We start from the raw sequence: 27,637 nt of genomic DNA, 5'->3' as shown, positions 1-27,637 counted from the left end.
CCAAAGACACACAGTGTCAGCTTACTCACTCTCCCACCTTTGATAGTGATAGCCTGAGAACCACTTGGGGGCGATTAGGAGCTAAACAACTCAGTTACTGTTTTTATTGGTCATCTGGTGAATGTAGGCCACATTTTCTGTTCATGATAGCCACCCCACCCACATCTCTCTCTCTCTTTCTCCTCCTCTTTTTCTCCTCCTCTCTCCTATCTGCAGGATAATGCAAGACTGACTTTAACTAGCTGCAGCTGTTCACTCTCCAGGAAACTCCAGGGAGACTGAGCCCTTGGAGGTGGGCACGACGCATCTCACCCAAAGGAATGTCAACGCCGCCGTCAACAGGGTCTCTGCTCCTACTGCGGGGAGTCGGACAATCCCAGGGACACCTGTCCCAGAAGGAGAACCAGGAAGCAACAGGCCGAGGAGCGCTCCTGCACCTTCCCAGGTAGGCGTGGAAGTTCCTTGCTCCTCTCTGTCCACCCAGTCTGTCCTCCTCCCCGTCACCTTCCCTGACTATCCTGGCCCCCCACTGAGTCCTGCCCCAGTGGACTCAGATGCTGCAGCCAATTTCCTAGACCGGTCAGTGGCCTTATCATTATGCATTCCTCTAGCCCCTTTACAACTCCCTATCCCAGTCCTTGCCCTAGCCAACCGTCCCCTAGGAACAGGACTGGTGCGCCAGACCACGATTCTCATTTCCCTCACAGTTACTCACAACCACCATGAACACATCCCTTTCCTCATCTTAGACTCTCCTGCACACCACGTAGTTCTAGGTTTCCCCTGGCTACAGTTGCATAACCCCAGTATATCGTGTCTCTGGGGTTGTCCCCAAGGTCAGGGGGGGGGGAATAACTGTCACTGTCACACCAGCCTTCGCTTTGGCTCCCCCTCTTGTCCAGCTCAGGGTCAGGCCTTCTAGCTGCTGCCAAACCTACTGCTGGAAAATGCCCTTTACTCATCATCAACCCCAGACTTGTCTCGTCATCATTACACACACCTGGTTCCAATCCCCAATCTATCACTGTATATATACTCCCTCTGCCATTTGTCTTTGTCGGTCTTTGTAAATGTTACTTGTTTTCCTTAGAGTAATCTCTCCTACTATTTCTTGAGTACTTTATGTTTTGCGCTTTGGGTTTGTCCTGTGCCTTTTTGTTTATGAATATATATACAGTGGGGCAAAAAAGTATTTAGTCAGCCACCAATTGTGCAAGTTCTCCCACTTAAAAAGATGAGAGAGGCCTGTAATTTTCATCATATGTACACTTCAACTATGACAGACACAATTAGGGAAAGAAATCCAGAAAATCACGTAGGATTTTTAATGAATTTATTTGCAAATTATGGTGGAAAATAAGTATTTGGTCAATAACAAAAGTTTATCTCAATACTTTGTTTTATACCCTTTGTTGGCAATGACAGAGGTCAAATGTTTTCTGTAAGTCTTCACAAGGTTTTCACCTTCTGTTGCTGGTATTTTGGCCCATTCCTCCATGCAGATCTCCTCTAGAGCAGTGATGTTTTGGGGCTGTTGCTGGGCAACACAGACTTTCAACTCCTTCCAAAGATTTTCTATGGGGTTAAGATCTGGAGACTGGCTAGGCCACTCCAGGACCTTGAAATGCTTCTTACGAAGCCACTCCTTCATTGCCCGGGCGGTGTGTTTGGGATCATTGTCATGCTGAAAGACCCAGCCACGTTTCATCTTCAATGCCCTTGCTGATGGAAGTAGGTTTTCACTCAAAATCTCACGATACATTGCCCCATTCATTCTTTCCTTTACACGGATCAGTCATCCTGGTCCCTTTGCAGAAAAACAGCCCCAAAGCATGATGTTTCCACCCCCATGCTTCAGAGTAGGTATGGTGTTCTTTGGATGCAACTCAGCATTCTTTGTCCTCCAAACACGACGAGTTGAGTTAGTACCAAAATGTTATATTTTGGTTTCAACTGACCATATGACATTCTCCCAATCTTCTTCTGGATCATCCAAATGCTCTCTAGCAAACTTCAGATGGGCCTGGATATGTACTGGCTTAAGCAGGGGGACACGTCTGGCACTGCAGGATTTGAGTCCCTGGCGGCTTAGTGTGTTACTGATGGTAGGCTTTGTTACTTTGGTCCCAGCTCTCTGCAGGTCATTCACTAGATCCCCCCGTGTGGTTCTGGGATTTTTGCTCACCGTTCTTGTGATTATTTTGACCCCACGGGGTGAGATCTTGCGTGGAGCCCCAGATCAAGGGAGATTATCAGTGGTCTTGTATGTCTTCCATTTCCTAACAATTGCTCCCACAGTTGATTTTTTTGGCATCTTGGCCATGTTTGTTATAAACTCCACCCGGCACAGCCAGAAGAGGATTGGCCACCCCACATAGCCTGGTTCCTCTCTAGGTTTCTTCCTAAGATTTGGCCTTTCTAGGGAGTTTTTCCTAGCCACCGTGCTTCTACACCTGCATTGCTTGCTGTTTGAGGTTTTAGGCTGTGTTTCTGTACAGCACTTTGAGATATCAGCTGATGTACGAAGGCCTATATAAATACATTTGATTTTATTTGATTTTTTTCAAACCAAGCTGCTTACCTATTGCAGATTCATTCTTCCCAGCCTGGTGCAGGTCTACAATTTTTTTGTGGTGTCCTTTGACAGCTCTTTGGTCTTGGCCATAGTGGAGTTTGGAGTGTAACTGTTGTGAGGTTGTGGACAGGTGTCTTTTATACTGATAACAAGTTCAAACAGGTGCCATTAATACAGGTAATGAGTGGAGGACAGAGGAGCCTCTTAAAGAAGAAGTTACAGGTCTGTGAGACACAGAAATCTTGCTTGTTTGTAGGTGACCAAATACTTATTTCCCACCATAATTTGCAAATAAATTCATTAGAAATCCTACAATGTGATTTTCTGAATTTTTTTTCTCATTTTGTCTGTCATAGTTGAAGTGTACCTATGATGAAAAGTACAGGCCTGTCTCATCTTTTAAAGTGGGAGAACTTGCACAATTGGTGGCTGACTAAATCCTTTTTTGACCCACTGTATATATATTTTTCCTTTATATAACCAGGTAAGCTAGTTGAGAACAAGTTCTCATTTACAACTGCGGCCTGGCCAAGAGAAAAAAGCAGTGCGACACAAAACAACAACACAGAGTTACACATGGAATAAACAAGCATACAGTCAATAACACCAAAGAAACAAAAATAAAGTCTATATACGATGTGTGCAAATGGCTTGAGGAGATAAGGCAATAAATAGGCTGTGGAGTGAAGTATTTACAATTTGAGCAGAAGGTGATGTGCAAGTAGAAATTTGGGTGTGCAAAAGAGCAGAAAAGTACATAAAAACAGTATGGGGATGAGGTAGGTATATTGGGTGGGCTATTTACAGATGCAGCGATCGGTTACCTGCTCAGATAGCTGATGTTTAAAGTTAGTGAGGGAAATATAAGTCTCCAGCTTCAGCGATTTTTGCAATTCGTTTCAGTCATTGGCAGCAGAGAACTGGAAGGAAAGGCGGCCAAAGGAGGTGTTGGCTTTGGGGATGACCAGTGAGATATACCTGCTGGAGAGCGTGCTATGGGTGGGTGTTGCTTTATTGACCAGTGAGCTGAGATAAGGTGGAGCTTTACCTAGCATAGATTTATAGATGACCTGGAGCCAGTGGTCTGGCAACGAATATATATTTTGAGCACAACAGGGGTTGGGTTTTGTCCCGCTTTGTTCTATTATGCTTAAATAAATGTAGTAATTCTAAACCTGCGACTGCCTCCTGCCTACTCCTCTCTACACCAGTGACAACATCCCTTTTAGTGAACATTTATCCAAGATAATACATCCCCCTGACTGGTGTGGCATATCAAGTAGCTGATAAAAAATAATGTTCATTACACAGGCACACCTTACTGGGGACAATAGAAGACTATAATTTGCAGTTCTGTCACACAACACAATGCCAAGTCAAGTTTTGACGGAGCGTGCAGTTGGCATACTGACTTCAGGAATGTCCACCAGAGATGTTTCCAGATAATTGAATGTTAATTTCTCTACTTCGTTTTAGAGAATTTGGCAATAGGTGCAAACGGCCTCACAACCACAATAATGCACCATTGAGCGAGCGGTTTGCTGATGTCAACGTTGTGAACAGAACTCAGTTGTACTGTAAAATCAATGAAATTGCTGCATGTTGTGTTTATATTTTTCTTCAGTATATATAGGGAAAATGGGAAACAGCAAAACACATTTTATAGAAAAGGTTTTATGCCTAGTTCCTCGTTTAGAGCACATGGTCCTGAGCTACAGGCAGTTAGATTTGGGTGTCATTTTAGGCAAAACGTTTTTTTTAAATGGTCCGATCCCTAACAAGTTGAGGAGGGGGAACACACCTCAATTCAAACTGTTGTTAGAAAATCATTTGAAATTGACCATTTGAAACATAGCCTTTAGATAACTAGCAGGCAGCGTGCCTTGGTTTGAGGGCAGCATGGGTTAACTGTCTTGTTGCATAACAATCACATTTTGGAACACTGAGTGCGTTCTGACATAACACGCATTAAAAGAAAACTCATACTGGGGCAACCGTTAGAGATATTTGAAACTCAGGTGGGAAAATGTAAAAAATAAGAATCATCAGTCCGAAAGATACAGACAGCTGAAGAGGTATCCATAGATATGCAGAAAAATAGGCATGTTTTTACATGGAATGAAGACTACTGTACTGCTCTAGATTGCAGGAAAAAGCTGTTTTATGTTTTTTGAAAAATACAGAATTCTCCAACCACCCCAAGCTATCCTCATTTACTTTGTGACTCCTCAGATTTTTGGTGTGCCTGACACCCCTTATAATGACCATCGATTGATCCAATAAATCTTCAATATAAAACTACCATTTTACTCCTCTGTACCAAATGTTACACTACATCCTCAGTTACACTGTGGTGTTTCACTGAAGAAAATAAATCCTTTGAAATATTTTAATACTGGTTGGTTAACAATAGTCGCCCCATGAAATACAACTTGAGTCAGGTGAGAAGAGTGGGTAACTGGGTAACTGAAAAGTGAGTAACTGAACAGTATGCAGTCAGTCCGAACATGCTGCACTGTATTAGCCAACAACAAAGCTAGCGATAGCCTCTTGACGCTTTGGCTGTGGGATGAAGGAGAACAATACTGCCAGTTGCCTAAGCTGGGCTAATCCTCGCTCATAAAGTTGTCAGTCAGACTTCTGAGGGAGAGCTGGAGGGGAATCAAAGTCTCAAAGATCTGAGCATACAGAGTTGGTTTTGTACCCATTAGCTTTAGTGCTAGAGGGAGCACTGCATAGGCGGCTCCAGTTCTGTTGTCTTTAAAGTCAATTAAATTTCCCTAGCATTGCTGGCATGACGAAGCAAGGATTACAGCAGTTTGGCCAAATCGTGACACAGAAATGAGAGAGAAATAACACAACATATTATTTTCAACATAGCCAATGCATGTGAGGATGTTTGATATTTGATGCAACAATAAGCCTTTATTACTTGTACATCTTCTAACTAACTGAGATCCTCACAGCTGACCCATCCACTATAGGAGAGGGAGTTTGTGATGTGCTGTCCTAGACACTGAATGCACACATGCATAAAGGGTCAGTATGGTATATGTCAGTCCTCGTCTCCCATTTTCAGACATGCCTTCTATGGTCACTGATAAGGTATCAGTCAGTTTTAAAAACATTCGATTTTTGTACTGATGCCAAATTCCCCCCTAATGACTCATCCATACCAGGCTATACTTAGATATAGTCTAACAGGAAATGTATGGAGTAAAAGTAAATACCAATTGGTTGTGATTTGTGCTATACTGTGTAAGCTCCCTTGACACTCACCTCTTGATTTATACTTGGTATGCACCTGTACTGAGTTTGTACTGGGGAATTCAGTGATTATCAAAATACACTCAAAGAAGCCAGTATTAATACCCAGAGAGAATTAGATCTTCAGGAATGATGAGCAAACACTAATTGGTGCTCCGAGTTGTAGGGAGTTTTCTAAGATGTCTGCCCCCACACACACGTTCACCTTGTGATGGAACAGGAGGGTTGGCAGAAAGCCATGAGGTCAGATTTGAGTGTTATCATGAGATAAAGTGGGATGAATCCTACATAGCTATGGTTCCTATCAAGAAGCGAGTTTCAACGTTGTTATTGAAGAGGCCCACCTTTCTAACACTGGATTCGGCAACGGATAATAACCAGTAAGGTTAATGACATTAAAATTAAACACTTGCAAAACATGCTGGGTATTATTCTAATAAGCTATGCCCCCAAACAAATAGAAATGTGGTCGGTCCGGAACAGATCCAAATCTGAGAGAATGAAAGACGTCAAGGCAACAGTGCAGTCGGAAAGTATTCAGAACCCTTGACGTTACAGCCTTTTTCTAAAATAGATTGAATTGTTTTTCCCCCCCTCATTAATCTACACACAATACCTGATAATGGTAAAGCAAAAACAGGTTTTAAGTATTTCTTGCAAAAAAAAAAATGAAAAACAGAAATATTAAATTTACATAAGTATTTGGGATGGTGCCAGGTTTCGTCCAAATGTGACGCTTGGCATTCAGGCCAAAGAGTTCAATCTTGGTTTCCTCAGACCAGAGAATCTTATTTTTCATGGTATGAGAGTCCTTTAGGTGCCTTTTGGCAAACTCCAAGCAGGCTGTCATGTGCCTTTTATTGAAGAGTGGCTTCCGTTTGGCCACTCTACCATAAAGGTCTGATTGGTGGAGTGTTGCAGAGATGTTTTTTTTGTCTGGAAGGTTCTCCCATCTCCACAGAGGGACTCTGGAGCTCTCTCAGAGTGATCGGGTTCTTTGTCACTTCCCTGACCAAGGCCCTTCTCCCCCGATTGCTCAGTTTGACCAGGCGGTAAGAGTCTTGGTGGTTTCAAACTTCATCCATTTATGAATGATGGAGGCCTCTGTGTTAATGTGGACCTTCAATGCTACAGACATTTTTTGATACCCTTCCCCAGATTTGTGCCTCGACACAATCCTGTCTCTGAGGACAATTCCTTCGACCTCATGGCTTGGTTTTCGCCCTGACATCTGCGGGACCTTATATAGACAGGTGTGTGCCCTTCCAAATCATGTCCAATCAATTACATTTAACACAGGTGGACTCCAATCAAGTTGTAGAAACATCTCAAGGATTATCAATAGAAACAGGATGCGCCTGAGCTCAATTTCGAGGCTCAGAGCAAATGGTCTGAATACTTTTACTTTTTAATACATTTTTAAAAATGTCTAAAAACCTTTTTTTCACTTTGTCATTATGGGGAATTGTGTGAAGATTGATGAGGGAAAAAAATATTTCATCAATTTTAGAATAAGGCTGTAACGTAAGAAAATATGGAAAATGGAAGGGGTCTGAATACTTTCCAAATGCACTGCATGTTTCACAATTTTGAACATCACAGTACCGCAGGGCACAGTAAAGTAAAGTAAAGTACAGTAAAGCACAGTAGAACACATAAGAGTATGGTACAGTACAATATGGTACGTACAGGACAGTAGGGTTTTATTCAGTAGAGTACAGTACATTACAGTATAGTTTAATTTATTAGAGTGGAGTACAGTAAAGTACAGTACAGCAGAGAACAGTATAGTTCATTTCAGTAGCGTACAGTACTGTATTGTACATTACAGTACAGTAGAGTTTAATTCAGTAGAGTACATTAGATTACAGTACAATAGAGTACAGTATAGTTTAATTCAGTAGAGTAGAGTACCGTACAGTTTAGTTAAGTACGCTATACTTTGTTTCTTTACTTTACTGTGCTCTAGTGTGCTGTATTGTATTGTACTATACTCTACGTTTCTTTTCTGTACTGTGTACTATAATGTACTGTACTCTGCTGTGATCTTCTGTGCTGTACTGTGAAGTCCAAATTTGTGAAACATGTCGTGTCTCGACATTACAGTTCATGCAGTTTATGTATTCTGATTATGGAATTCCGAACACATCATGCATCTACACCTACATTTGAATGTGTCTACTGTGTCCACATTGTGTCCAGATTCCTTTCCCCTGCGATATATTCAAATATCAGTATGAATTCTTAAAATGGTAGAAGAGGCTAAATCTGATAATATCACAACAACAACTTGATGGCAGTAGCTACCGTAGCTAAATAGCCGGTTAACCTCTAACTAGCCCGCAAGCTAGCTAGCAAAGTGAAAGGGATTGCAAACAGGTTAGCATAACTCTAGCCAAACATTTTGTTCCTAATAAGCTAGCCAGCTAGCATTTATGAAGCCAGCAAACACATTCCTCAAACACTAGGAACGTATTTCCTCCAATGTTTAAGGGATAAAAGATGCCTTTCGCTCCCAAAACACACGTTTTCTGGAGATTTGTGGGCAGAGTTCTGATGATGCAGCCCACTGTATGTGAAATCAGCACACAATGTGTCACTGACCACCTCCTGAAGTGGCCAGCCAGATCTGAACAAAATCCAACCACATTGCGACTTTCGTGCATCTAGACCTGTCTTTTCAATGCAATCTTTGTACTGTAATAGAAGAAGTTGAATGTAAGTGTCAAGTGCAGACACAGCCATGGATGTTTATGATTGGTTCTGAACCAATTATAGACGTCTATGTTTAAGCTAAATCAAGGTCAGTTCGGACCAAATCTGAACATCTGTATTTTTGGGCCAAATACAGTTGAAGTCGGAAGTTTACATACACATAGGTTGGAGTCATTAAAACTCATTTTTCAACCACTCCACACATTTCTTGTTAACAAACTATAGTTTTGACAAGTCGGTTAGGACATCTACTTTATGCATGACAAAATTATTTTTTACAACAATTGTTTACTGACAGATTATTTCACTATTTTATTTCGGAATTCACTGTATCACAATTCCAGTGGATCAGAAGTTTACATACACTTTGTAAGTCGCTCTGGATAAGAGCGTCTGCTAAATGACTTAAATGTAAATGTAAATGACTGTGCCTTTAAACAGCTTGGGAAATTCCAGAAAATGATGTCATGGCTTTAGTAGTTTCTGAAAGGCTAATTGACATAATTTGAGTCCATTGGAGGTGTACCTGTGGATGTATTTCAAGACCTACCTTCAAACACAGTGCCTCTTTGCTTGACATCATGGGAACATCTAAAGAAATCAGCCAAGACTTCTGAACAAAAAATTGTAGACCACAAGTCTGGTTCATCCTTGGGAGCAATTTCCAAACACGTGAAGGTACCACGTTCATCTGTACAAACAATAGTATGCAAGTATAAACACCATGGGACCACGCAGCCATCATACAGCTCAGGAAGGAGATGCGTTCTGTCTCCTAAAGATGAACGTACTTTGGTTCAAAAAAGTGCAAATCAATCCCAGAACAACAGCAAATGACCTTGTGAGATGCTGGAGGAAACAGGTACTGTCATGTTTTGTCATTTATTATCTTGTCTTGTCCCTGTGCTTCCCATTCTATTCGTTTCCCTCTGCTGGTCTTATTAGGTTCTTTCCCTCTTTCTATCCCTCTCTCTCCCCCTCCCTCTCTCACTCTCTCGCTCTCTCTTCTCTCTATCGTTCCGTTCCTGCTCCCAGCTGTTCCTATTCCCCTAATCAATCATTTAGTCTTCCCACACCTGTTCCCGATCCTTTCCCCTGATTAGAGTCCCTATTTCTTCCTTTGTGTTCCGTTCCTGTCCTGTCGGTTCCTTGTCTAGAATTCACCGTGCTGTGTTTGTGTATCGCCCTGTCGTGTCGTGTTTTCCTCAGATGCTGCGTGGTGAGCAGGTGTCTGAGTCTGTCTGGTTCAAGTGCCTTCCCGAGGCAACCTGCTGTTCACCTGCTGTTCAAGATCGAGTCTCCAGTTTGTCCTCGTCATTTCGAGTAAAAGTTGTGTTTTTTGTTTGTATTTACTTTACTGGATTAAAGACTCTGTTTTCGCCAAGTCGCTTTTGGGTCCTCTTTCACCAGCATGACAGAAGGAACCGACCAAGGAATGGACCCAGCGACTTCAGACGCTCGTTACACTGCCGTCGAGATCCAAGGAGCCATGCTCGGCAGACACGAGCAGGAATTGTCTGCTGCTCGCCATGCCGTGGAGAACCTGGCCGCTCAGGTTTCCGACCTCTCTGGACAGTTCCAGAGTCTACGTCTCGTGCCACCTGTTACTTCCTGGCCTGCCGAGCCTCCAGAACCTAGGGTTAATAACCCACCTTGCTACTCCGGGCAGCCCACTGAGTGCCGCTCCTTTCTCACGCAGTGTGAGATTGTGTTCTCTCTCCAACCCAACACATACTCTAGAGAGAGAGCTCGGGTTGCTTACGTCATTTCACTCCTTACTGGCCGGGCTCGAGAATGGGGCACAGCTATCTGGGAGGCAAGGGCTGATTGCTCTAACAAGTTCCAGAACTTTAAAGAGGAGATGATTCGGGTTTTTGACCGTTCAGTTTTTGGTAGGGAGGCTTCTAGGGCCCTGGCTTCCTTATGCCAAGGTGAACGGTCCATAACGGATTATTCTATTGAGTTTCGCACTCTTGCTGCCTCTAGTGAGTGGAACGAGCCGGCGCTGCTCGCTCGTTTTCTGGAGGGACTCCACGCAGTGGTTAAGGATGAGATTCTCTCCCGGGAGGTTCCTTCAGATGTGGACTCTTTGATTGCTCTCGCCATCCGCATAGAACGACGGGTAGATCTTCGTCACCGGGCTCGTGGAAGAGAGCTCGCATCAACGGTGTTTCCCTGCTCCGCATCGCAACCATCTCCCTCCTCTGGCTCAGAGACTGAGCCCATGCAGCTGGGAGGGATTCGCATCTCGACTAAGGAGAGGGAACGGAGGATCACCAACCGCCTGTGCCTCTATTGCGGAGTTGCTGGACATTTTGTTAATTCATGTCCAGTAAAAGCCAGAGCTCATCTGTAAGCGGAGGGCTACAGGTGAGCGCAACTACTCAAGTCTCTCCATCAAAATCCTGTACTACTTTGTCGGTCCATCTACGCTGGACCGGTTCGGTGCTACATGTAGTGCCTTGATAGACTCTGGGGCTGAGGGTTGTTTCATGGACGAAGCATGGGTTCGGAAACATGACATTCCTTTCAGAGAGTTAGAGAAGCCTACGCCCATGTTCGCCTTAGATGGTAGTCATCTTCCCAGTATCAGATTTGAGACACTACCTTTAACCCTCACAGTATCTGGTAACCACAGTGAGACTATTTCTTTTTTGATTTTCCGTTCACCGTTTACACCTGTTGTTTTGGGTCATCCCTGGCTAGTATGTCATAATCCTTCTATTAATTGGTCTAGTAATTCTATCCTATCCTGGAACGTTTCTTGTCATGTGAAGTGTTTAATGTCTGCCATCCCTCCCGTTTCTTCTGTCCCTACTTCTCAGGAGGAACCTGGCGATTTGACAGGAGTGCCGGAGGAATATCATGATCTGCGCACGGTCTTCAGTCGGTCCCGAGCCAACTCCCTTCCTCCTCACCGGTCGTATGATTGTAGTATTGATCTCCTTCCGGGGACCACTCCTCCTCGGGGTAGACTATACTCTCTGTCGGCTCCCGAACGTAAGGCTCTCGAGGATTATTTGTCTGTGTCTCTTGACGCCGGTACCATAGTGCCTTCTTCCTCTCCGGCCGGGGCGGGGTTCTTTTTGTTAAGAAGAAGGACGGTACTCTGCGCCCCTGCGTGGATTATCGAGGGCTGAATGACATAACGGTTAAGAATCGTTATCCGCTTCCCCTTATGTCATCAGCCTTCGAGATTCTGCAGGGAGCCAGGTGCTTTACTAAGTTGGACCTTCGTAACGCTTACCATCTCGTGCGCATCAGAGAGGGGGACGAGTGGAAAACGGCGTTTAACACTCCGTTAGGGCATTTTGAGTACCGGCTTCTGCCGTTCGGTCTCGCCAATGCGCCAGCTGTTTTTCAGGCATTAGTTAATGATGTTCTGAGAGACATGCTGAACATCTTTGTTTTTGTCTATCTTGACGATATCCTGATTTTTTCTCCGTCACTCGAGATTCATGTTCAGCACGTTCGACGTGTTCTACAGCGCCTTTTAGAGAATTGTCTCTACGTAAAGGCTGAGAAGTGCTCTTTTCATGTCTCCTCCGTTACTTTTCTCGGTTCCGTTATTTCCGCTGAAGGCATTCAGATGGATTCCGCTAAGGTCCAAGCTGTCAGTGATTGGCCCGTTCCAAGGTCACGTGTCGAGTTGCAGCGCTTTTTAGGTTTCGCTAATTTCTATCGGCGTTTCATTCGTAATTTCGGTCAAGTTGCTGCCCCTCTCACAGCTCTTACTTCTGTCAAGACGTGTTTTAAGTGGTCCGGTTCCGCCCAGGGAGCTTTTGATCTTCTAAAAGAACGTTTTACGTCCGCTCCTATCCTCGTTACTCCTGACGTCACTAGACAATTCATTGTCGAGGTTGACGCTTCAGAGGTAGGCGTGGGAGCCATTCTATCCCAGCGCTTCCAGTCTGACGATAAGGTTCATCCTTGCGCTTATTTTGCTCATCGCCTGTCGCCATCTGAGCGCAACTATGATGTGGGTAACCGTGAACTGCTCGCCATCCGCTTAGCCCTAGGCGAATGGCGACAGTGGTTGGAGGGGGCGACCGTTCCTTTTGTCGTTTGGACAGACCATAAGAACCTTGAGTACATCCGTTCTGCCAAACGACTTAATGCCCGTCAAGCTCGTTGGGCGTTGTTTTTCGCTCGTTTCGAGTTTGTGATTTCTTACCGTCCGGGTAGCAAGAACACCAAGCCTGATGCCTTATCCCGTCTGTTTAGTTCTTCTGTGGCTTCTACTGATCCCGAGGGGATTCTTCCTTATGGGCGTGTTGTCGGGTTAACAGTCTGGGGAATTGAAAGACAGGTTAAGCAAGCACTCACGCACACTGCGTCGCCGCGCGCTTGTCCTAGTAACCTCCTTTTCGTTCCTGTTTCCACTCGTCTGGCTGTTCTTCAGTGGGCTCACTCTGCCAAGTTAGCTGGTCATCCCGGTGTTCGAGGCACTCTTGCGTCTATTCGCCAGCGCTTTTGGTGGCCGACTCAGGAGCGTGACACGCGCCGTTTCGTGGCTGCTTGTTCGGACTGCGCGCAGACTAAGTCGGGTAACTCTCCTCCTGCCGGTCGTCTCAGACCGCTCCCCATTCCTTCTCGACCATGGTCTCACATCGCCCTAGACTTCATTACCGGTCTGCCTTTGTCTGCGGGGAAGACTGTGATTCTTACGGTTGTCGATAGGTTCTCTAAGGCGGCACATTTCATTCCCCTCGCTAAACTTCCTTCCGCTAAGGAGACGGCACAAATCATTATCGAGAATGTATTCAGAATTCATGGCCTCCCGTTAGACGCCGTTTCAGACAGAGGCCCGCAATTCACGTCACAGTTTTGGAGGGAGTTCTGTCGTTTGATTGGTGCGTCCGTCAGTCTCTCTTCCGGGTTTCATCCCCAGTCTAACGGTCAAGCAGAGAGGGCCAATCAGACGATTGGTCGCATACTACGCAGCCTTTCTTTCAGAAACCCTGCGTCTTGGGCAGAACAGCTCCCCTGGGCAGAATACGCTCACAATTCGCTTCCTTCGTCTGCTACCGGGTTATCTCCGTTTCAGAGTAGTCTGGGTTACCAGCCTCCTCTGTTCTCATCCCAGCTTGCCGAGTCCAGCGTTCCCTCCGCTCAAGCGTTTGTCCAACGTTGTGAGCGCACCTGGAGGAGGGTGAGGTCTGCACTTTGCCGTTACAGGGCACAGACTGTGAGAGCCGCCAATAAACGCAGGATTAAGAGTCCAAGGTATTGTTGCGGCCAGAGAGTGTGGCTTTCCACTCGCAACCTTCCTCTTACGACAGCTTCTCGTAAGTTGACTCCGCGGTTCATTGGTCCGTTCCGTGTCTCCCAGGTCGTCAATCCTGTCGCTGTGCGACTGCTTCTTCCGCGACATCTTCGTCGCGTCCATCCTGTCTTCCATGTCTCCTGTGTCAAGCCCTTTCTTCGCACCCCCCTTCGTCTTCCCTCCCCCCCTCCCGTCCTTGTCGAGAGCGCACCTATTTACAAGGTACATAAGATCATGGACATGCGTTCTCGGGGACGGGGTCACCAATACTTAGTGGATTGGGAGGGTTACGGTCCTGAGGAGAGGAGTTGGGTTCCGTCTCGGGACGTGCTGGACCGTTCACTCATTGATGATTTCCTCCGTTGCCGCCAGGATTCCTCCTCGAGTGCGCCAGGAGGCGCTCGGTGAGTGGGGGGGGTACTGTCATGTTTTGTCATTTATTATCTTGTCTTGTCCCTGTGCTTCCCATTCTATTCGTTTCCCTCTGCTGGTCTTATTAGGTTCTTTCCCTCTTTCTATCCCTCTCTCTCCCCCTCCCTCTCTCACTCTCTCGCTCTCTCTTCTCTCTATCGTTCCGTTCCTGCTCCCAGCTGTTCCTATTCCCCTAATCAATCATTTAGTCTTCCCACACCTGTTCCCGATCCTTTCCCCTGATTAGAGTCCCTATTTCTTCCTTTGTGTTCCGTTCCTGTCCTGTCGGTTCCTTGTCTAGAATTCACCGTGCTGTGTTTGTGTATCGCCCTGTCGTGTCGTGTTTTCCTCAGATGCTGCGTGGTGAGCAGGTGTCTGAGTCTGTCTGGTTCAAGTGCCTTCCCGAGGCAACCTGCTGTTCACCTGCTGTTCAAGATCGAGTCTCCAGTTTGTCCTCGTCATTTCGAGTAAAAGTTGTGTTTTTTGTTTGTATTTACTTTACTGGATTAAAGACTCTGTTTTCGCCAAGTCGCTTTTGGGTCCTCTTTCACCAGCATGACAGGTACAAACACATCTACATCCACAGTAAAACGAGTCCTATATCGATGTAGCGGTCTTTACCACAGGAGAACCAAGAAATGAAGAGCGACACCACAGCTCTTTTTGTCTTTTATGTCGATCTGCAAATGTATTGTGAAAAGACAGGACAGGAACACATCAGTCTCCAATGCACCATCTGACAAGTTGTTCGTTCTCGCTCAGGGTTTTCTCGGACTCACACAATCACATTCATACATAAAGCCATTAATGTATAGTATAAAATAATAACCAGTCCTTAATACAAAGAATGTATTATCTTAATTACTAGACAATAGAACCATACCTAGAATAGTATTGTGAAAAGACAGGACAGGAGCATGAAGAAAGGTAAAACTCATATCCTGTCTCACATCCCCAACATATTGCTAGGTGCTTTCAGTGTTGACAGGACCAAAATACAACAACTCATGTACAAAATCACTGCAACACAAACAAGTTACAACGTGAAATCACCTCTATCATCTCTATCCCATTCAGACCTTAGAGGGCCAAAACTACATTTCCCATAATGCAACGCCAGCACCAGTCAGCAGCTTAGCTTACCGTCTGGTTCACAGAAAGGCATGCTAGCTAGCAACAGCAACAATTTTTTTAGCACTCTGTAAACTATATTAATAACTACAATAAAACTCGTCTCACATATCTACAGCATTAATCTCGGGATGTTTTATTTATTTCACATTATGGACTTCTACAAAATGAGTAATCTGCAACACATGCCTTTCTCTCAGTGTTTTCTCGGACTGAGGAGAATGGGAGCTACGGGTAGTAGCTAGTAGGTGACGCAAGCACCCAGATGAAATAAAATACATTTAAACAAAACCTGAAGAGGTTAACATCATTCAGCTACTGTAGCTGCCTACCTAACGTCAACAGGCAGCACCAGTAGCGCAGCAATTAAAAATAGACACTAAAAGTAAAGTTCCTGGCAATCATAGCGATCTGACGACCCACTTCTGTCTGAACTTGGAATATTCCTCTTCGCGGGTTTGGTCCACTGACCTCTTGATTGTTCTGTGTTGTGTACTATTCTAATAATTTGAGGTTTTCATTTTACATTACATTTAAGTCATTTAGCAGACGCTCTTATCCAGAGCGACTTACAAATTGGTGCATTCACCTTATGACATCCAGTGGAACAACCACTTTACAATAGTGCATCTAAATATTTTAAGGGGGGGTGAGAAGGATTACTTTATCCTATCCTAGGTATTCCTTAAAGAGGTGGGGTTTCAAGTGTCTCCGGAAGGTGGTGATTGACTCCGCTGTCCTGGCGTCGTGAGGGAGTTTGTTCCACCATTGGGGAGCCAGAGCAGCGAACAGTTTTGACTGAGCTGAGCGGGAACTGTACTTCCTCAGTGGTAGGGAGGCGAGCAGGCCAGAGGTGGATGAACGCAGTGCCCTTATTTGGGTGTAGGGCCTGATCAGAGCCTGGAGGTACTGAGGTGCCGTTCCCCTCACAGCTCCGTAGGCAAGCACCATGGTCTTTTAGCGGATGCGAGCTTCAACTGGAAGCCAGTGGAGAGAGCGGAGGAGCGGGGTGACGTGAGAGAACTTGGGAAGGTTGAACACTAGACGGGCTGCGGCGTTCTGGATGAGTTGTAGGGGTTTAATGGCACAGGCAGGGAGCCCAGCCAAGGTTTGATGGAATAACCTTTTTACTCTCCTACATCGACATAACCTGAAAGGCCGCTCAGCAAGGAAGAAGCCACTGCTACAAAACCGCCATAAAAATGCCAGACTACAGTTTGCAACTGCAATGGGGACAAAGATTGTACTTTTGGGAGAAATGTCCTCTGGTCTGATGACACAAAATTAGAACTGTTTGGCCATAATAACTATCGTTATGTTTGGAGGAAAAAGGGTGACGCTTACAAGCCGAAGAACACCATCCCAACCATGAAGCACGGGGATGGCAGCATCATGTTGTGGGGGACTGGTGCACTTCACAAAATAGATGGCATCATGAGGATGTAAATTTATGTGGCTATATTGAAGCATAATCTCAAGACATCAGTCAGGAAGTTAAAGCTTGGTCGCAAATGGGTCTTCCAAATGGACAATAACCCCAAGCATACTTCCAAAGTTGTGGCAAAATGGCTTAAGGACGACAAAGTCAAGGTATTGGAGTGGCCATCACGAAGCCCTGACCTCAATCCCATAGAGAATTTGTGGGCAGAACTGAAAAAACGTGTGCGAGCAAGGAGGCTTACAAACCTGACTCAGTTACACCAGCTCTATCAGGAGGAATGGGCCACAATTCACCCAACTTATTGTGAGAAGCTTGTGGAAGGCTACCTGAAATGTTTGACCCAAGTTAAACAATTTAAAGGCAATGCTACAAAATACTAATTGAGTGTATGTTAACTTCTGACCCACTGGAAAAGCTGAATTAAATCATCCTCGCTACTATTATTTTGGCATTTCACATTCTTAAAATAAAGTGGTGATACTAACTGACCTAATACAGGGAATTTTTACTCTGATTAAAATTGTGGCTAAGGCGTATGTAAACTTCCAACTTCAACTGTACAGTTCGAAACGGACCTCATTGGATGTATAGGATTGGTTCAGATTTGGTTTGGACTGGAACAAAAATCTATGTCAGTGGATTTTGAAATCAAGACCAGTCCGGACCATACCAAAAACAAAAACAAAATGTGGAACAAAAATGATGGCAAATGCTTATTGGGTAAGCACTACTTGTCCTCTTCCAATCCTTGCAAAACAGAGAAGAGCGAAAAAAAGTAAACCCAATCTTGTTTTTCCTTGTTCACACACACACAATCCATTTCTGGGTCAGTCTGTGTTCGTTTGTTATAAAGATCCATGCTGCCCTCCAGTGGCAATGGATGCTAAAATAACACTTTTTGAGGAAGTTCAAGAAACACCATCCTCAGACATTCACTACATATTTAGTTGCCCATAAAGGCATGGCAGATTAAAATATTGTGTATATAGAGTCTTCATATTGTGGAAAATGCTTACTTCCTAACTAAAATGCTTACTTCCTGCATTCTGACCCATTAAGTCTTCCAAGTCTGCGCATGTTCCGAGGCATTTAAACGTGTTAACCCTCTTAAGGCTGCCGGCCCAAACGGTATCCCTAAACGCATCCTCTGAGCAAGCGCAGACCAGCTGGCTGGTGTGTTTATGGACATATTCAATCTCTCCTTATCCCAGTCTGCTGTCCCCACATGCTTCAAGATGGCCACCATTGTCCCTGTTCCCAAGAATGCAAAGGTAACAGAACTAAATGAAGATTGACCCGTAGCACTCACTTCTGTCATCATGAAGTGCTTTGAGAAACTAGTCAAGAATCCTATCACCTCCACCTTACCTGTCACCCTAGATCCACTCCAATTTGCTTACCTCCCCAATACATCTGAGCATAGGCCTGCAGTCTGTTATTCGTGTTCGGCCCATCTATGCCATGCCTTCAACACGCAGCCTCCATTTGGTGTGTTTGGGCCCCTATTAATCCATGGGTCTCTTTGAGATTAAAAACAAGTTTGATTTATCACTCACCACTTGCAAAAATTACATGTTTTTTACAGCCCTGTTTTTATTGGTCCCCGTTGTGTCTGTAATTCAGAGGGAAGGAGATCGTTAACGAGTTAAACAGCACATTTAATGTTCTGAGGCAATATGGCTGAGTGTTCTAGCTCTATATACTAGCTCTGGTCCAGGGTGTTACCGTTGAAAAGGCTCAGCATCAGCAAGCCACACTTGCTGATAGACATCCGGCCGGACTTGATTTAGCCCAAACATAGACGTCTATAATTGGTTCAGATTTGGTCCAGACTGAACCAAATCTGAACCAGTCACAGACATCTATGTTTCACAGTACAGTAGAGCACATAAATATTTTACCTTTCATTCAGCACCTAAAATGCACCTGATGTCAATGTCTGGAAAAGACGCCTAAAAGACATATTTTCAATGTAATTTTGCTTACTGGGATAGGCCTATTTCATTCATATAGAAAGGGGAATGCTTGGAAGTAGTCTCTTTTCAGAATTTTCTGGTTCACTGATTCACTCTGTCCCAAATGTCACCCTATTCCCTTTAGTGCACTGCTTTTGAGCAGGGTCTACTGTATGAGTAGAATAGAGTGTCATGTGGTATGCAGCAGCAGGACACAGTGTTAACAAGGATGGTCCCACAACCCGCCTGGTGCCTTCATGTCTGGTTATGGCGTGTAAACCCAACACTCTGGATGCATTAATATTACCAGTCTTTTTGGTTGTTAACCAACCCACATAAAACATAATGGCCATATGACACGCATACTTGATATAAACACGCAGACTTGAGGCTTCTGCTGATATCCATCAGTACTGTTAGTTGACTCATTCTAATCTTACACTTCACGTATTTTTTAAAATCTCCCATCAACCCAGTCTCTCATTAATGATGCACTATATGTACAAATTAGCACAACGTTTTTATGTACTAATAACACAGACTCTTGGCGCATCGAACTCCAATGCCACGACCATTCTGAATCTCCCATCATTATTGTTGCAACAGTGTGCTAATCAAAACTACAATTCCCACAATGCACTGCAGCAACCGGAACCAGGAAAAACATCTAGTTAGTTACACGTGCGCCTCTTCATCGGCTTCAAACAAACGTATCATACCAAAAGCTTCAGGTAAATGCAACTTGCAATAAACATTTGATCTAACATTGTCACTTAGTGTCGGTAAATTTGGCATGTACATGCATTACATAGTGATAATGCAATATCTTTGAAACGCATTCTCGCAACCTAGCTAGCTAACGGGTAATTAAGGTCTCATCATCAAATTAGTCTACACCGACTAATGCTGCGTTCAAAACAACTATGAAATCTCCGACTTCCGAGCGTTCATGACAACTGGGAAATCGGAAAAAACGAGAGACGAGTGGGGGAAACCTTTTGAACGGCCGACTTTCCGACCTGAAGATTACTGAGTCAAAATTGTATGTCGTATTTTTCCGAGTTGTCTTGAACGCACCAATAACATCGGTATAGACATTTTTTAAATAATTTAACCAAGACATACCCCAACTTGTTTTCAATGGGAAGAAATTAGTCAGTGGGCTGAACCGGAGTAGGCTCCTATTGGCGCATTTTTCCGTTAGAGAACACCTACGATGTGAAGTGTATGTGTGCAATAACACAATTCGTCTTTGCGCTCATTTTAAATAACGCGATTTTAAAACGTTTACAAAGGTATAGCGTTTACAAAACTTAGTCCACTCTGTTCATAGCATATTTTAGTTTTGGGGACAGAAAACTGTATTGAGATCAAATGTTTAATCGATGGTAGTGAGTGGAAACGCCAAGCGGTGAAATATGTCTCATTGTTCTATTTGTGGTATAGAGCTCACCAGCTTGTAGTCCTAATTACTTCTGGGTTCTTCATCCCTATGGGAAAAATGTAATTAAATTGTGGCGTGTTGTTTATATTTTTGTTCAGTGTAGGTTATGCCCCACAGCTACTTAAATAGGTCTATGAACCACAGCATCGTGCTTTGCAGTTTATGAAAGTGAAAGTTGTTTATGAGTGTATAATGGTCATCAGGCATCGTAAATGGCACCCAGAAAATGTACTTTTCTTAGCCTAATCCTTTTGTTGTTCCACACTTTCACATGGCTGCAGGCGTTTGGTGCAGTTAAAAACACTGCTTGTTAAAAATGTCGAACATATGTGAAAATACTGTCGTGAATTTTTAACAGCTTCATGAAATGTTACAAACTTCTGTTGAACCCAGTCATTGGTGTGTTCCCTAAAAAACATTTATGCCAATGGCCAGTGGTCTCAGAATTATGGCGCTGTTTGGGTTTATTTAGTGCAGTTGTTATTTATTCCTATGACCGTCCAATAACCCCTTTACCTCTACCCATTTTCTGAAGTCTATCCTGTCTCAGAGTTCCAGCACTTTGTATCAACCTTAGGATGACAAGCACTTACCTAATAGTTCTGTGTCCATCTCTGTACAGCTTCTAGTCGAGCACATCGCTGTCCCCTGCCTGACATCCTGTGTGTGTAAGTCAGTGGGCCAGATGTCCTTTCCCACCCCGTTGTACTCCCATGCGGGCCGCGGGCCTTTCACTGACGTGTATGAGCCAGCCGAGGACTCCTTCCTCTTGATAGATGCCCTTGAGCAGGATGCTGACAGACTGAAGAAAATTAGGTGAGCAGCTTGTCACAATACCTGGGTTGTGTTTATTAGTGCTTACATAGCAAAACATTTTGCAACAAAAACGAGAGTTTCTTATTGGACTGGTAGTTCAGGTAGTCCCGTCCCGTTTTGATCCGTTTGGTATCTAGTGAAAATGACCCGTGGTTGTGTTCATTAGGCACCAAACAGAAGAAAACAGACTGAAATGAGAGGAGCTCCCTGGACTGGTCCAATAAGAATTTTCGCTTTCTGTTGCCAAACTTCTTTAAAGGGTTTCTGTTGCGTGCCCTAATGAACACCACCCTGATACCTGCTACTGGTCAACAATATAGTTACTGACCTTTGACCCTCTTCTCCAGCCCCTCTGTGTGTCTAGAGGTGGGCAGTGGCTCTGGGGTGGTGTCCGCCTTTCTGGCATCCGTGATCGGACCTACAGCTCTATACCTGTGAGTAGGGGTGTGTGAGAGAGAGAGACTGACTGTCTGTGTTTGTTAGGATGTGCTTTAGTAACATGCTTATATCTGTGTTTAGGACGTTTTGTAAAAATAACTGTCTAGAGGGCTTGTGACTCGTATGTGTGTTTTAACGGATGTGTTTGACTTGTGTGTGTGTCCTCCCCAGTTGTACCGACGTGAACCCCACAGCAGCCCAATGCACTCTGGAGACGTCTCGCTGTAACGCCGTCAGTCTGCAGCCTATCATCACTGACTTGGTGAGACACACACACGAGGGATGTGCATCTTTCTCTTTCAAGATTTTTCGACACGTTGCTAGATACATGGGATACGATACAGGAATGATACGTTTTGGTTTGAATCCATTCACCCTAACAATGGGAGTCGTTGTCCTCAAAGCGGCATGGCGGGCTGTCTAGCTCCCGCCTATCCTTTCTTTGGATTGGTGGATGCATCTCCTTATTGTAATCAGTTTTTGAATATTCGATGAGGGTTGTTGAAGTCAACCATCTGTATTCAATGGAGAGAGAGATGCTATGAATTCATGTCATGAATATGCATAGCCATCTTGAGACAACTCCGATATAAAGTGTTCTAAAAAGTATTCTTTCTCAAAGTTTCCAGGATTTCACGCGACCTACTTATTGTCAATACACTCGTAACAACTTAAGCATTGCGAAACTTCGATTCGATCAAAATAAGCCATATATTTTTGGGTTGACCAAATATGACATGCATTGACCCCCATACAAAAACTCTGTGCATGGTGGGTGAAACAACGAAAAAACACCACCTGTTGGAGGGAGACAGATTTTCCTCTGAGTTGGACCTCTTCATCTCCGATGTCGTTGCCTGAGCTGAGCCATAAGGGAAACTGGACATCTACCACCCCACTGTCAGACAAAGGGGGGGCAAGGTTAGCTTTTTCTGTTTTTGTTTCAACTGCTAGGGAAGGGAAGACAATGTTCCTACAAGTCAGACTCAATCTCACGGGCACAGACATGACTCTAGTCATGTAACCACAGTAACCTCATAGCCCTTAATGGGGCAGGTGAAAATTAGTCTCATCTGTGATGTTTTGGTTTAAAGACTCGGGTCACAAAAAATGCAATGAAATTAAACAATATACCACATTACTTCTAGTAAAACATTTGTTTTTAGAAACATTACAAAGCAGGCTCATCAGTGTAATTTGTCAGCAAATTTTTACTTGATTTTGGTTGGTAAAAAAAATCGAAGAGTGACTGTCACAGTTGCTGATGGACCAACGTGTATATTTTAGGCCCTGGGCCTACTGCTGCTGACGATGTTGAGTCTCATAGCAAAGGGTCTGAATACTTATGAAACTAAAGTATGTTACAAATGAGCAAAAATGTCTAAACCTGTTTTTCCCTTTGTCATTATGGGGTATTGTGTGTAGATTGACGAAAACATTTTATTTAATCCATTTTAGAATAATGTTGTAATGTAACAAAATGTGGCAAAGGGGAAGTGGTCTGGACTGTACACTGATTGTTAAAAGCAAAACTATCTATAAACTATTGCTGATGGTGGACCTGAACAATGAAAAATAAAATATCATGTAGCCTAAGCAGAAGGTAGGCTATATGTCCAGATGAGTCGTGTCTCGGGCGGTTGCTTAGGCTACTTTATTCTGGTAAAACAATTTTTGAACAGCGCATTTGATAACCAATGTAATTTGCTTTATTATTGTTGTCACTCAACTAATAAAGCCTGATATTGCGCAAGCTATTTTCCAAACATTAGAATGCTATAGGTGATGCGCAGCCTACCTCTCGTTGGACAGCGCGTGAAGCAGCACACAATGTTCAGTTTGACTAGGCTACTCTTATTGCCTGTTGTTCGCCATGCAAAAATGACTTGAGGATCAATAACTGTTCCCACAGTTACATGCTTTGTTCCACACTGAAGGAGAGGACAAGAGGTGTTTTCAGGAGGTAAAAATAAAGTAATATGAGCAAAGAAACAAGTTAACCTGCGATTCATACCGTTTGAATCTATATTCTGACCGATGCATGCTACATTTGGAACAGTTTGGGGTCCCGCAGACCGATGCACTCTCAATCTTAAACATTTGATCCAGGCACAAACAGGTCTGATGAGAAAGACCCACACACTTCCTCTCCATTTGTTCACCCCAACCTTACATCTGTCCTTCTCCGTTTTAGGTGGACTCTCTCTTGCCAAGGTTGTGTGGAAAAGTGGACGTTCTTTTATTCAACCCTCCTTATGTCGTCACACCATCAGAAGAGGTAGAAAACTAAACTAGTGTTTGGTTGTTCTCCATACCACAGTGACGGAATTGTGTTTTATAGTGTGCATGTATGTTTTTGTCAGGTGGGTAGCCATGGCATCGAGGCAGCCTGGGCTGGTGGGAGGTGGGGCCGAGAGGTGATGGACAGGTTCTTCCCGCTGCTTCCAAAGCTACTGTCCAATCAGGGGTTGTTTTACCTGGTCACTGTGGCAGAGAACAATCCAGGTGAGCCTCCCACTTCCATTCTCTTTTGACTTCTTGGTTTATATTTACTCAGTCTACATTGATAAATTACATACGGCCTGATGTTATTTGGCACTGATGCATTTTTTACTATCTTTGTGAAAAGAGCAGTCTACCCTGTATAGCTTGTTTAGGTCCAGGGTTAGAATACCACTCCTTGGAATGTTTTGCCATTTGTGCAGAATGAGTGAGTGACACTGACTGAAGAATGTAGGTGGGATCATTAACATTTAATTACCACAACCCTGGTCTTTGCAACAACAAAAAAGACAGTTCCTCCCTGATTCAGTTTGTTTCCTTCCATTTGATACCTAATGAACACTACCCTACTGTAACCCCTTTCTTCCACCAGAGGAGATCACAATTCTGCTGAGGACGTTTGGCCTGCAAGGAGCGCCTTGTCTGTCCCGACGAACTGGGCCAGAGAGCCTGTCTGTTCTGCGCTTCCACAGAACAACGTGATCCTCCCTGACCCACAGAGGAGACCATGAACCTGCTGCTCCGACCACAGCGGTTTCAGCTTCATCTCAACAACCATGAGTGATCATCTGAACTTTAACATAAATTGAGTGAAAGCCACCGTGGGTTCATGGGAGCATTGGTCAAATAAGTGACCATGTCTCAAGACTTTAACCCAATGCACTATACAAAGGCAAACAGGTTGTCCATGCTAATGAGTGTTCAAGTCTCCTTGAACTGGTTTGTATTGGGAGAGGATCCAGTCAGTGTCAGTATTGAAGACATGTTGTATAGGTAGAATTGACATGCAGACTAGACCGGGCACGCGCATGTTGATTTTATTCATCCCCACCAGACCCCATAAGGAGACACAGGTTAAAAATATCTAAACGAACTCTGAACCAACTATATTTATTTGGGGACAGGTTGAAACATTCATGGACATTTAGCTACCTTGCTATTGCTAGCTGATTTGTCCTGGGATGAGATTAAACATTGGGTTGTTATTTTACCTGAAAAGCACACGGTCCTTCTTTCCCCCTGGATCTCAGTAGAACTCTGACCCATTGAGTCACACACAATTGTGTGTTCTCTACACTATTAATCCAGATAAAAGGGGAAACCTAGTTAGTTAAGTAAGTAAGTTAAGTTTGTGGATATGAAAGTTGTAAGTAAAAAGTTGTTGAAAATAGATAATAATAATAATAATATATGCCATTTAGCAGACGCTTTTATCCAAAGCGACTTACAGTCATGTGTGCATACATTCTACGTATGGGTGGTCCCGGGGATCGAACCCACTACCCTGGCGTTACAAGCGCCATGCTCTACCAACTGAGCTACACAGGACCATGTGAACAACTCAGTTTATCAAGGTATGACATTTGTTTATGTAGTTAAATATCCCCTGCATTACTCATAGTGTAACATGATGTTCAAATGTTATGAACATACTTAATGTTTGAGCAGAGTTGAAATTGGCAGGGTTTATGGTGACTGCGATCACTACGAACGTTGGAGTAATTGCCTTTAGTCGACAGTAACATTGAAGGTTACCTTTATTTTGATAAAGGGCACCAACAACATTCAAACGTGGCCTAGGCACTGGGATAGGGAATAGTCCACAGTGCCAACGGGGGGGGCACCAATGTCAATGCTGCACATTATTAAAGCTGCTCTGTCAATTAGAACGCGATTAGATGTAATTAGTTTGGAAGGTTGGAAAACAAAAAGGTCGCAACCAGGAGTTGAACTGGGGACCTTGCGGGTTGCTTGTAATGATTTTTCAAACTAGTTTTCATTGGGAAGGTGTATAAAGCAAAACGCAGAATCCTACTCCACGTGCTCGTTGAACATCTCATTCCAAAATCATAGGCATTAATATGGAGATGGCCCCTCCACTCTTCTGGGAAGGATTTCCACTAGATGTTGGAACATTGCTGCAGTCTCATTTAGCCACGAGCATTAGTGAGGTCGGGCATTGATGTTGGGCAATTAGGCCTGAACCACAGTCGGTGTTCCAATTCATTCCTAAAGTGTTCGATGGCGTTGAGGTCAGGTCTCCGTGCAAGCCAGTCAAGTTCTTCCACACCGATCTTGACAAATCATTTCATACCAGTCATCCAGATTCCCATTCAGAGCGACACACAGAAGCATCCAGGGTCAATGCCCTGCTCAAGGGCACATTGACAGATCTACCACCAGGCCAAAAAACTTGAACCCGAACCCTCCAAGATCCCTCCACAGTTCCCCAATAGCTGTCCCTCAACCATTCAAGACCCCCCCCCCCCCCCTCCCCAAGAAGAAAAATAAAATCCCCAAGAACCCCCCTCCCTCAATGCATCAACCATCATGAACTAGAGAAAAAAGGAAGACAGGAGAAAACAGCAAAACAAACATATACATTATAAACAAAGGACATCAAGGACAACTAAAATCATAACAGCAAGGCTAACTATATGTTTGTGTGCATTTCTGGCACTATTACATGTGTGTGTTTATTTGAATGAGTGCACGGCCTTAGCCTCAGGCAAACCGGCATTAGCTGTAAAAACACTGCCCCTCAGTGTCAGTAATATGTTTTGACTTAAAAATAAAAAAAACATTTATCTCCCATACAGCAACTCCACTCCCACTTGCCTCCAATTCCACATTCCAACCCATCCCATTGATATCTTCTGGCCACCCACATCTTTCAACTATTCTGTTATGTTTAATGTACAATGTCAATCTATCTAATTGAATAGAATCCACAGATTGCAAGTTGAAGATAAATATTGTTACTAAGAGTATTAGTAATTGACTGACCCTGTCTCTCCAGATCTAACAGTACTATTTCTAGGGTCAATTTTAGATCAATGCTATGCATTTTCAGCCATTTCTGGACCGAAGACCAGAAACAGGCGACCTGAGGGCAATACCAAAATAGTCTATTGTTTCTGTATCCTCAAAACAAAATCTGCAGAGCGTCGATGATTTTATGCCACAAGAATTCTATATAATAATCTTTGCTGAAAAGCAAGAAGTCTTGAATCTTGCGTTGTTTTAGATATCAACTCATATGCCCTGCACCATGGAATCTACTTTAACCATTTAGGGTACAAATAAAACCTTGAATGAGTGAAGCGTTTAGAGGTTTAGTGCTTTTATATTTAAATATTCTCAACCCACCCAATTCATATTCATTATATGGATTCTGGTTTAGCATCCCAGATAAAGCGACATTTTTGCCGCATGTGATTTGAAAAATGAACCATCAGGAGTAGGCAGCGCCATCAGTGAGTAAACTGGGATCTGACTAAGGATGTTAATCTGGGCAAATTTTCCATAAATAGACAGGTATTTACCTCTTCATGGTTGTAGGATGTCATCTATTTTTACAAGTTTTCTATTGAAATTCATTGTGGAGAGCTTATTTATATTTTTTTGTGATATGAATACTGGGTATGTCTACTTCACAATCAGCCCATTTTATATGTAAATTGCAGGGTAATGTAAAAGTTGTATTTTTTTAAAGATCCAATACGTAATATTGTACCCATCATAATTAGGTTTTAGTCCAGAGAGTACCGAAATGTTATCTAGATCTTCAATGAGACATGTTATATCTGGAGTACTTCTCCTGTCCTATTCAGTGTCCTGTGTGAATTTAAGTGTGCTCTCTCTAATTCTCTCTTTTAAAGGACCTGAGCCCTAG

General features: G+C 43.7%; 1 protein-coding gene across 5 annotated transcripts; it reads left to right on the top strand.

Annotated features, from left to right (window-relative positions):
* The first annotated feature begins 278 nt into the window (after window positions 1–278).
* n6amt1 (N-6 adenine-specific DNA methyltransferase 1) lies at window positions 279–26,732 on the top strand. Of its 5 annotated transcripts, none has more exons than XM_046319972.1 (7): window positions 279–445; window positions 20,828–21,021; window positions 21,369–21,455; window positions 21,631–21,721; window positions 23,654–23,737; window positions 23,823–23,964; window positions 24,335–26,732. In XM_046319972.1, the coding sequence occupies exons 2-7, from the start codon at window positions 20,891–20,893 to the stop codon at window positions 24,442–24,444; spliced, it is 645 nt and encodes a 214-aa protein (XP_046175928.1). In that variant the 5' UTR covers window positions 279–445; window positions 20,828–20,890; the 3' UTR covers window positions 24,445–26,732. The 5 variants fall into 5 exon arrangements, with proteins under 5 accessions (XP_046175928.1, XP_046175923.1, XP_046175927.1 ...); XM_046319967.1 differs by lacking the exon at window positions 279–445 and adding an exon at window positions 19,396–19,492; XM_046319971.1 differs by lacking the exon at window positions 279–445 and adding an exon at window positions 19,528–19,624.
* The last annotated feature ends 905 nt before the right edge of the window (window positions 26,733–27,637 follow it).

The sequence above is a fragment of the Oncorhynchus gorbuscha genome, linkage group LG21, assembly GCF_021184085.1.
Source record: "Oncorhynchus gorbuscha isolate QuinsamMale2020 ecotype Even-year linkage group LG21, OgorEven_v1.0, whole genome shotgun sequence".
Classification (NCBI taxonomy): Eukaryota; Metazoa; Chordata; class Actinopteri; order Salmoniformes; family Salmonidae; genus Oncorhynchus; species Oncorhynchus gorbuscha.
The sequence above is the reverse complement of the archived record's forward strand: the minus strand, read 5'-3'. Positions and strand labels throughout refer to the sequence as shown.

Bases quoted from the DNA above. Each gene is read 5' to 3' on its own strand.
- n6amt1 (XM_046319972.1), top strand. From the start codon at position 20,891: ATGTCCTTTCCCACCCCGTTGTACTCCCATGCGGGCCGCGGGCCTTTC. The intron at 21,022-21,368 runs GTGAGCAGCTTG...CCTCTTCTCCAG, and splicing joins GACAGACTGAAGAAAATTAG to CCCCTCTGTGTGTCTAGAGG. The intron at 23,738-23,822 runs GTAGAAAACTAA...TGTTTTTGTCAG, and splicing joins TCGTCACACCATCAGAAGAG to GTGGGTAGCCATGGCATCGA.